The 11,613-nt window shown below is 35.7% G+C and overlaps 1 protein-coding gene across 1 annotated transcript in view; it reads left to right on the plus strand.

The window, feature by feature from the left end:
• LOC107569833 (teneurin-3-like) overlaps positions 1-4,179 on the plus strand; it is a 15,322-nt gene extending 11,143 nt beyond the window's left edge. The window contains exons 3-4 of the mRNA XM_016255987.1: positions 3,778-4,038; positions 4,100-4,179. Of these exons, the coding sequence (XP_016111473.1) occupies positions 3,778-4,038; positions 4,100-4,179 (341 nt within the window). The remainder of the gene's footprint in view (positions 1-3,777; positions 4,039-4,099) is intronic.
• Positions 4,180-11,613: the final 7,434 nt, after the last annotated feature.

Consider the following 11,613-nt stretch of genomic DNA (forward strand, 5'->3'; position numbering starts at 1 on the left):
TCACACAAAGGGTCATAAAAACTCCCCAGTATCTCAAAACTCCCACTTGGGATACCGGCCTTTCTCATTGGACAAGCCCATCTTGAGAGGCGGGGATCTTCTCCGACCTTAAAGGCCTCACACCATGTGACCCGCCCAGAGTCTGTAGTTCGGTTAGATTCTAAGATGAAGACATGAGCTAGAACTTCTGCAATCCCCGAAGTACGTGCCAGGCTTCGGCCTTGACTTTTCCATTCACCAAGATTCTCTGACTCAAACTGGTTCTTTTTCATCAACCAACTTCAGCAAAGATCAACTGGGACCTCAGATTGCATCAAACCACTCTTTCAGACAGATGAAACGTGCAAGTATTCAAATTTAGTCTTATTAATTGATGCATTAGGTATCATTTGCACCTTTTTACAAAGGTGTGTTTAAACTAAGAATCTGATGTTTCCTTCAGGCTGTAAATCTGCTGAATATCAAATGGTACCATAGTTTCATATTCTTATTTCTCTTCTCTTTACTGCATTAAGCTTTAACCCTTTCCTATACAAACTGTATGTGTGTGTGTGTGTGTGTGTATGTGTATGTTAGACCAGTTTAAGTGTTTATGTAGTATGTTAGACTAGTTTAAGTGTTTATGTAGTTAATAAAGTCTTACTTGTATCACACTTATCGTTGTTCATTGCTTGCTCATAACTGGAGTCACTTAATCATGCAGATTTATGCTACAAGCTCTGTGTAGAATTGTACAGTAAGAAAGTTATTTCCCTTAACCAGGAAATTAACGTTCTTAGAATTGACAGACAGTTGACCCTGAGAGGTCAAGTAAATATCTACAGCGGATCTAAATATTTATAATTAATTATAACTAGTTATGATTAATTATTCATATTTCCCTATGAGCTGATTCACTACACTGTTTTATTGTTGTTGTGCATTTTAATTAAAAGTAATGAATCCATTTTTTTTGTCTTAAAAGGTGAAAGATGTATAGATGTAAGCAAAACAGACAATTATATTTTATTGTAAAACCTGAAAAGATCGTGAAATCGAAAGTGAAAGCATCTGAAGCCCGGCTTGTAACATGGCAAAAGAGGTAACATTCACAAAATTCAAATCACAAATAATAGTACTGATGAAAAAGAACGGGTTGAATGTTAACTACTTTCGTTTCCATATAACTATAAACTACGATAAAAGTTCATCAGCATGCATTGATTAATAGCATGTTGTAGTGCAAAAAAGAAATCATGCTCGTGCAACCAACTGAGAAAGTTAATAGCAAGAGAGCGACCAGTGGGAAGAATGAGTCTGGGGCCCTGAATTGCACAGCTCCCTCTGTCGATGATCTAGCACCCCCTCAGCACATGCGTTCAAAATTCTCTGGCACCGCCCCTGGTACATCGATGTATTTTTGAAAAGCCAAAATTAAGTTTGTCCAACTCTAAACCCAGTCCCCAAGTAAATTAGGTTATTAAATAAAAAACTAGCAAAACGAGTTGTGCGGTGTCCCCACCACTTTTCAAAGCAAAGTTTTTTAATTAATATAAATGTTAATGAAAGTATGAAAACAGTATAACAGAAATGTTAATGAAAAAAAAATTAAGTATATTTTCGACGCAGTGTTAAAACAAACCCGTAAAATAGACTCCTCAACTCCAACTAAACATTATTTTTAATCTTAAAATGTGCCCATAATTAGGTAATCAGTTTTATATTTCGTTCTGCCAAAACTGTCTGAAATGTTACTGTTTATTAGTTTCGCTTGGTTTGTCATTTTGTATCAGTCAAAATTTATTGATAAGATTCATTCTGTTTATGTGACGTTATTCTTATGGACAAAGGCCACTTTGAATCGAGTATTCACCATTATTAATTAATTATTTTTTGTATATGAAAAGGTAGCAATAAAAAAAAATCTAGTAAAATGTGCAACACTCAAAAAAAGGTTATTTTAATAGTTTTCTCTTTTTCATTTTACATATTTTTTTGTATTCTTTGTAGTTTTACATATTTTATCTTAAATAATTTCCTACATCAAATCAATCTATGCATTGGTGGGGAGTACAAAAACACAAATGTAAAACATAGATCTTCGAGAGAGAGAGAGTGAGAGAAAAAAATATATTTATTTGTTCCCTGGTTAGAAAGCAGACAATTATATTTTATTGTAAAACCTGAAAAGATCGTGAAATCGAAAGTGAAAGCATCTGAAGCCCGGCTTGTAACATGGCAAAAGAGGTAACATTCACAAAATTCAAATCACAAATAATAGTACTGATGAAAAAGAACGGGTTGAATGTTAACTACTTTCGTTTCCATATAACTATAAACTACGATAAAAGTTCATCAGCATGCATTGATTAATAGCATGTTGTAGTGCAAAAAAGAAATCATGCTCGTGCAACCAACTGAGAAAGTTAATAGCAAGAGAGCGACCAGTGGGAAGAATGAGTCTGGGGCCCTGAATTGCACAGCTCCCTCTGTCGATGATCTAGCACCCCCTCAGCACATGCGTTCAAAATTCTCTGGCACCGCCCCTGGTACATCGATGTATTTTTGAAAAGCCAAAATTAAGTTTGTCCAACTCTAAACCCAGTCCCCAAGTAAATTAGGTTATTAAATAAAAAACTAGCAAAACGAGTTGTGCGGTGTCCCCACCACTTTTCAAAGCAAAGTTTTTTAATTAATATAAATGTTAATGAAAGTATGAAAACAGTATAACAGAAATGTTAATGAAAAAAAAATTAAGTATATTTTCGACGCAGTGTTAAAACAAACCCTTAAAATAGACTCCTCAACTCCAACTAAACATTATTTTTAATCTTAAAATGTGCCCATAATTAGGTAATCAGTTTTATATTTCGTTCTGCCAAAACTGTCTGAAATGTTACTGTTTATTAGTTTCGCTTGGTTTGTCATTTTGTATCAGTCAAAATTTATTGATAAGATTCATTCTGTTTATGTGACGTTATTCTTATGGACAAAGGCCACTTTGAATCGAGTATTCACCATTATTAATTAATTATTTTTTGTATATGAAAAGGTAGCAATAAAAAAAAATCTAGTAAAATGTGCAACACTCAAAAAAAGGTTATTTTAATAGTTTTCTCTTTTTCATTTTACATATTTTTTTGTATTCTTTGTAGTTTTACATATTTTATCTTAAATAATTTCCTACATCAAATCAATCTATGCATTGGTGGGGAGTACAAAAACACAAATGTAAAACATAGATCTTCGAGAGAGAGAGAGTGAGAGAAAAAAATATATTTATTTGTTCCCTGGTTAGAAAGAATAGTCACCACAGAAATTAACAAACATGAACTTGGGAACATAAAACTGCTGTTGTTCTTGCTGCATCTTTATTTAAATGCTTTAAATATTTTAATATAAAAGTGTATGCACTGCAAGAGTTTGAATGCAAGTTAAAATAATTAAATAGTGTGTGCATGATTTTCAGAAAGTTCACAGTTACCCTCTTAAAAATAAAGGTGCTTCACGATGCCATAGAAGAACCTTTTTGGTCTAAATGGTTCCATAAAGAACCTTTATTATCTGAAGAACCTTTCTGTTTCACAAAAGGTTCTTTGTGGCAAAAGAAGATTCTTCAGATTATAAAAAGGTAAGAAAGAGATGGTTCTTTGTGGAACCAAAAATGGTTCTTCTATGGCATCGCTTGAAGAACCTTTTGAAGCACCTTTTATTTTTAAGAGTATATTTTGTTTACCTTTTACTTACATTTTTTATGCATACACTCTCTGTATTAAGTATGCACTTTGAATCTTGCAGGCCAGAGTCTGTCTCTGAGACAGCTTGGGATATGCGGCCCTGCTCCTCGCCGTGGTCTGAGCTTCTGCGCTGAGACTGGACTCAGTCATCATACACAGCTCAGCGGAGCAGACCAAATCCAGAACGCAGGGGGCATATCTCCTGACTGCGCCATGTTATGGGTTAAGACACACGGACGGGACGCGCAGCTGTCCAGCCGGTCCAACTCTGCTTTAACACTCACAGACACAGAGCAGGACAACAAATCGGATCAGGAGAACGGTAAGTCCACCTGTGTTTCATTCTCAATTGTAACCTTGCATTGAGCAAAATTCCCCGATAGTTAATGCTGGTGACGTAAAACTGCAAAAGTGGGAAAATACCCCCAGAGCAAGTCAAGGCAAAGTCACCTTGAGTCACTAAAGGGTAAGGATGTAATTGGTTAGAGCTAATAATCGGTAGCCAACAACTGGTTTAAGTGACTGTATTATTAATGGATCGACTGGTTATATTTGGAGCCTAAGGGGCACTGTGGGAGTTATAGGCATTTCAGAGAAAATAACAATTTCCTGAAGCATATGAGCAAACGGTTCAGAGAACTGCTAGACACTTCCTCTGGGCCTGTGCCGAATTATAGATGGCTTTGTCACTCATATCCATGTGCGGATCCACAGGGTGTTGCTGGGCTTGCAAACATTCGGTGGATGAAGAGGGGCCCACTGGTTTGAAGTGAAAATTGGTGTGCGATGGAAACCTTAATGCCTTATGGATTAGGGAGTGCATTTGCAAATTGTCTATATATGAAATACCTGCATGTCAAAGCACATACATCTGTATTTTAATTTGATTTTTTACTTTTTTTTTTCTGGGGATGCATAATTAGCTTTTTTCCTGCAGTGAGCATGCTGGACTGTTTTGGACAAAGTTTATTGTTGTGAAGTATCTAGTTGGTTTTGTTTTCAAAGAAAAAAAAAAGAATAGTCTGTGCCAAGACATTTTTTATTCACATTCATATATTCACTACTGAGGTATTGCAGCATATACAATATTAAAGTAAAGGTTTTAAAATGGCCATGCCATGCAGTGGATATTTTTGACAACATGGGTATTTGTTGCAGAAAATGTTGCTTTAAAAAGAAAAGGGAAAAAATAGGGGAGTGTAATCCTACTCATTGTAGGCTAAACATATCTAATGTAGGATCTGTAGTGTATCATGTTCAGCGTTCACTGCATTGATCAAAGGAAACCACATCTGAAATGCACACGCTCAATTTACATGTCACATTAGACACTATTAACTGCTGCTTTCTCCTCGTTTGGTGTGATATAATGTTTAACATAATGCAATAATTCACTCTTGAGAAGCTCTTGTTAGACCATAGTTTAGAATATGTACACATTTGTGACTAAAGGATAAACCAAGTGATATACCTCTATTTATGTTCATTAACATTTAATATTTAGATTTAAGCAGTGGGATGCAAAAGTCTGCGTACACTTTGAAAATCTGGGATATAAAATCTAATTTAAAAGTGGAAATAAAAGCTTTAGACTTTGAATTCTATTATAAAATAAATGGATATTATTGACATCAAATGAAAAGGACATGTTTCTGATTCTGCACTATTTCTAGGCCAAATAAGCACATTTGTGACACTGATCATGTAGACTCCTTTGTTTTTTATATATTTCTAGGATTTCACAGCTTGTAAAAAGTCAAAATTCTTCAAAGAGCTCTTGTATCACTCTCAAATTATACTAGATATCATATTATATGTTATTATATGTTATTGTATGTATAATGAAAAATAATTGTATTTTATTAGAAAAATGACTAAAAAATATCACTGGTAGTCTCAAACTTTTTGAGCCCACTGTGTGTGAAATGTGTTCCTTGTAGGGAACTTGTGTATAAGGCTACAAAATAGCCTTGTGTTTTAAAAAAAATACTCTGGCAGAAGTTCTATAAAATGTTTGACTCAGACATGCAGGTGAGCAGTAGTATTTGACCAACATGTTCAAAGCTATTTTTCTTCTTTTTCTTTGCTGTGGATTAGGTCTGGGACTTGGTCCGTTTGAGTCAAAATATAATGATGTAGCTGAGAGCGGGCTGTCTGCTTCACAGCACTCCATTAAGAGAATGAGGTCAAGTTTCTCTGCACAGTCGTTCAGCTTCTGTATCTCTCCCCATCTTTCCCGAAATCTCTCCAGTCTGCTATGCAAAATATGCTAAAGCTGTGTTATAGCACTGTGCTCTGTGTATCCAGTCTCCTCCAGAGGGACTAGTCATTATTATATAAAGTTATAGATGACTCTGGAGAGCGACTATGATTATTTATTAGTCAGTCGGATGTTAAAATGTAAAAAGGGTGTTTTTCATCAATAATTAGCCTACATTTTGTACAGTCAGTGTTTGATATATTTCTAGGGTTTCACAGTTTGTGGTCTTTGGGTTGAGCAACCCTTTGAAACTTTAATGGTTACATAACTCCACAAATATTTGAATAAAAATTAAATGTTAAAAATGTCTTTACAAATTTGACGCAAACAGATTTATTTGTCTGTAGTCCAGGGTCTCTAACTGAAGGCCTCTCTCTGTGAAGAATTCATGCAAATGTGAGACACTGTGTGATTTACTGTAACAATTAAGCTGCACTTTTAAAGGTGTGGGATGAGTTTCCACAGAGACCTCATTGAGGCTGACTGTAAATTGTTATAAAACGTGTCTTTGGCAACCCATATAAAGCATAGTCTGAATTTTAGAGTTTATTTTTGCCTATTAAAGCAATTTCTTTGTTCTTTTTGCAAATTAAAATCAGTCATTTTTAGATTTAAATCTGTCATACTGTAATTCCAGAATCACTGTGGATGAATAGACAATACCACATTCTTAATTTTCCCCCTGCGTTTGCATAAAACCAATCACTCTCATTACATCAACAAAGATGACTGCACCACAGCAACGCTGACTGAACAGCACGCCGTTGCAACGGTCTTGTTTTGTTGCATTGCATTGCACCGCTTGCTTGTGGTGTATACACAGTGTTGCACGGCACCTTTGAAAAGAAATCAGCAGCAGTAAAAATGCTGTGGGTAATGCGCTCGGAGCTGCTCAGCTGCAGGGTCAAAAGCACTTCTTAAAACATCATCCTTTTAGCACACCTGTTACACTTCCATCTCCATCGCTCTCTAAAATAATATATAATGATATTTCTCTGCCTTGTGTATCATGTAGTTTTTGCCTTTGTTTGCCATAAACTAAATGAATAGGCTATATGCAGATTCATATTTCATAGATTATTATCTACGTATCTTCATTACTCATTAAGCAGCAATGACCCCTTTCTAAGATTTATTTATCTGCTATGATTTTCGGTGCATTCTGTCAGCGTCTGACATTTTGATTGTCCTTTACTACCTGCATTAGTAATTATAAAAGTAAATTTGTAGCTGCAAGGTTGACCATATAAATGTAAGACAGCACATGATTGCATCTCACTGAGAAAAAAAATGACAGAAAAAGGAGCATAATGCTTTTGGGAGTATTTATAGAATATTATAAATGTATTTGTGTATATTATTAATAAATAAGTAAATATAATATATTTATTTAATGCTTTATTAGGATTGTAGCAAATTGTCTATAAATATATAAATAAATGCATTTATTATAAATTATTATATCTTAGAAATTATTTATTTATTTACAGATCTAATCATGAAAACTAAATGCATTTTGGCTGTTTAGATATGTAAAATTCACCATGTCACAAATGGAGATTTGGGAGCTTTGTAATCCATGTGTGAACAAGCAATCATGGATGAAACATGTGGATTGAGCAATCTCAAAACTCAGATACTAATGGGGCAGAGTGAGCATTTCACAGAATTTTGCTGCCCCACATTAGCATTGCATATAGCAGAGGAATAGTAGTTTGGATTTAGACCTGTTTTGCACATATGTTTGTGGCCAGTATGTAAGTGAAATGTGCACATGACCAATTGGATTGAAGTGACCAAATATAAATACTCTCCTGTTCACAGTGAATTAATCTATCCTCATATGAGGCATTTAAAGGGATAGTTCACCCAAAAATGTTGTTCCAAACCTGTATGACTTTCTTTCCTCTGAAGAACATAAAAGAAGATATTTTGAAAAATTTCTCCTTTTTTCAGATATCTTCAATCAGATATTTTATATCAGAAGAAGATATTTTGAAGAATGCTGAAGTCCAAATCACATTCAACAGAATAAATAAAGCCATACAGGTTTAAAACGACTTGAGGGTGTATAAATAATAAGAATTTAAATTTTTGGGTGAACTATTCCTTTAAGTAGAAGAAGAGAAGAAGAAGAGTGAGTTTGTATTGCCAGGTATGTTTACACATACGAGGAATTTGTTTTCATGGGCCACGGAGGCAGCCATCAGCGTCGGCACCATTGTGCATTCTCATTGTTCCTAGTCTGAATGCATAGACTAGGAACTCCACCTCTCTTTTGACATAAATACAGTATAACCCCTGTAGAGGGTCATATATCAGAATTTGTTTTAGCTATAAACCATATTCATTGCTGGTATAATTTAAGAGGATCCATTTTTAATGAAGTGCTTGAAGATATACAGTATATCGCAGTCTGAGACCTAACGGCTCAGGGAACATCCAAACAAGGCTCCTTTCAAAATAGGCAATAAAACAATATTTCAGCGGCGCTACTGCTGTGAATACGTATGATTCTTTGCTTTCTCTAAGCTTCAACTGGATGTTCATGTGAAAGTGTTTCTCCCTGATATTCATTTGAATCTTGTCCTTCATACAAACTTTTATGAAGTTGGAAAAATGATATTTTCAACCAAGAACATAAAAGTGAAAAAGTAAGAACTTCTTGTTCTGAATAAAACACTTTATTATCAGACAAGGACAGTCACTGAGTTGAAAGATTACTTTCATGACTAAGTGAACGTGTGCATATTTAAGAGAGCTGTAAAGGGAATTAATTAAGGTTGGAGACTTACTTATTAAGTGAACCTTCAAGCAAGACCTCCCACATACAATTTTTTTTTTAATGTCATCAAAATAGATCCAATGTATGAGCCAGGTTTAGTTTTTAATGTTAGAAGAACTTTTTTCCCCCTTAAAGGAACTTTAGCTAATTTGTATTCCTGTAAGGGATGTTAGCAGCCTCTACAGCCATGGCCAAGAAAGACATTGTGACAAAAGTCATCACTGTGAACAAAAGTTAGAGAAGCTCTTCATTTGGTCAGGAAATAGCCTGGAAACCCGGCTGCCCCCCGCTTTTGTCTGGCCTGGTTGGTATTATCAGAGGATAAATGATCCCTATCAGGATCTTCAGTGCCTGTGAAGCTTTCTCTCTGTTTTTCTTTCTCTCTTCCTTGTGCGTGTGGGTGTTTGCACTGTGTTTTCACATGAGAGGAGTATATATATATATATATATATATATATAGGCTCCGTGTGTGTATATGTTCTCACCCCCTAAGGCCAATGAGGGATGCGGTCTCAGTTCTTAAACATCATTATAAGATCAGAGAGGAATCTCTGATCTTATAATGATGTTTAAGAACTGAGACCGCATTTCCCTTGTGTACTGTAATATCTGCTCCACATTTCCATTCAGCGCATTGATGGAGAATCCGTTGCTAATGCACATTTTCTATATAAACTAGCGATTTGGACTGGTGAGAACAGACTACCAGAAAAAACTTTTTAGCACCCCCAGAGGGGCAGACAGAAGCAGGTTTGGATCCACGTAGGCCATCCCTCACTCATCGACAGGATGCTTAACCAACCATCTGTCACATCTGCAAACATTTCCCCGCCTCTCTTTATGACATCAAGGTGTTTGCTCGATTGATCATTGCAGACATAATGGCCAGCTTGTTTTCCATATGCATTTCCACTTTTCCACAACAATGCCCAGAATGTCCAGGAGTGTACAACCATCTGTGGCAGCTTAGAAATTGAATGAGTCTCTCTTGCCATGTAAAAAAGGGTACAATCTCAACATGGCCAGCAAGCCATTCAAGTGTAGTTTTCACAGGGTTTTTCTTTTTTCTTTAGACAAACTTCAAACGGAAAGACTGATGAGGCCTGTGTTTGATGCATTCTCATTACTCTGGGTGGCAGGAGAGTTTAGTCTGATGGTCTAAGTACAGAGTGATACAGGCACAATGGGTCACACAGAGTGCCAGTGCAGCTTTAGCTTCATAAGCAGCACACAGACTGATAGAGATAATTACTATGTGTCAAATTGTCTCTTGGTCTGTTCTGCTTTTTTTATTACAGTTCAGCAAGAGGGCTTCACCTTAAAGGTTACAGTCTATAGCTATATATATAATGCAATTGATCGGCTTATAGCAGGATTAGGTTTTGATGGCCTAAAAAAAGATGTCACGCTTGTGCGATTCTTCAAAAGGTTTTTTTCTGTATCCCACAGCACAGATAGAGGGTGTCTTTATCTGGGCTTTAGGGTTTTTGGAAAGTGTTACTCTCAATTATAAATACAATATTGTTTTGGAATCAATTTGAGAAATTGACTTGGAGCTTTTTGGGTATTTCTAATTGTCCAACTGTGAGCCTAGATGGCTGTGTTTTATGATGGGGAGAAATCGTCAAATGTTGCCATAATGAAATATATATTTTTTCTTTTGTTGCCATTTTGTAATGCTGATAAAAAGGAACTGGGGTAGTGGAAAGAAACCAAAAATGGCATTTATTATAAAACACAAGCAACATTTTATTGTGTTCCACTGCACAATAAACATATATAAATAAAAATAAAATAAAATAAACATCAACATTGCATTTCAAGCACCAACAAGAAATTATTTTCATGTTAAAATAAATTTAGCATTAAATTTAAGAACAAAAATCAAGTATGCATACAGAGAGATTGCAATTTTTTTTTAATCTTTCCAATTATAACATGCTTTACAGTATGCTTTAGCATTTGCATCTGTCTTCAAGAGCATCAGTTTGAATAAAAACAAAATTAGTCTTTTCTGATGGTATATTTACTGTAGCCTTAAATTAAATTCTCCTCTCCCATAGTTAGCATGGAGTCAGATATTAAAAATAAAACCTTCAGATCACTGTAAGTTATAACAACCAAGTGTTTCTTGATAACATTAATCATATATATTTTTTAATAATCTTAATTTATGCTGTACTGTATGTTATTTTATGATGAAGCAGCACTTTTTCACCCCAAATTAGCACACTCATTATGAAGTAGAATTTAAGGGCATCATTGCAAGAACCATGCTGAACTAAGGCCAAAACGTTTTCAATGTTTAGTCTCCCCAACATATAAATTGTGCAAAATACTACACATGGAAATTGAATGTTATTGTAACGGGGCTGACAAGACGTGAGACATGTGGATCCATCTGCAGGCTTTATTTAAGAGACGTGGTAAACAGGCAGGGTCAAAACACTGGCAAACAGGTATAAGGCGGGCAAAACACAAGAATAGTCACAGGGCTAGCGTAGGTCACCGATCAGCAGACAGAATCACAGGGGCGAGACAAGAGGGAGAAATCCAAGAAAACAGGCAAAGATCAGAAACCGCAAAAGCAGGCAAGGCAAAACAAGGAAAACACGGAGACTTGGAAAGGGGTACAGGCTAAACAATACTCAGCCGAGAAATGTGGTAAAGTAGGTGTTATATAGTGAGTGAGGTGATTAGAACAGCTGTGTGCAATCAGTGCAGTGTGCAAATCGTGCAAAGAATGATGGGATATGTAGTCCGGGGTGCTATGCAACAGTTTGTGTAGTGCGAGAGTCAATGAAATGGAAAGGGTGACCTCTGGTGGTGAATAAACGGAAGTCCATGAACCG

The sequence above is a fragment of the Sinocyclocheilus grahami genome, unplaced genomic scaffold (assembly GCF_001515645.1).
Source record: "Sinocyclocheilus grahami isolate Dianchi unplaced genomic scaffold, SAMN03320097.WGS_v1.1 scaffold1385.1, whole genome shotgun sequence".
NCBI lineage: Eukaryota > Metazoa > Chordata > Actinopteri > Cypriniformes > Cyprinidae > Sinocyclocheilus > Sinocyclocheilus grahami.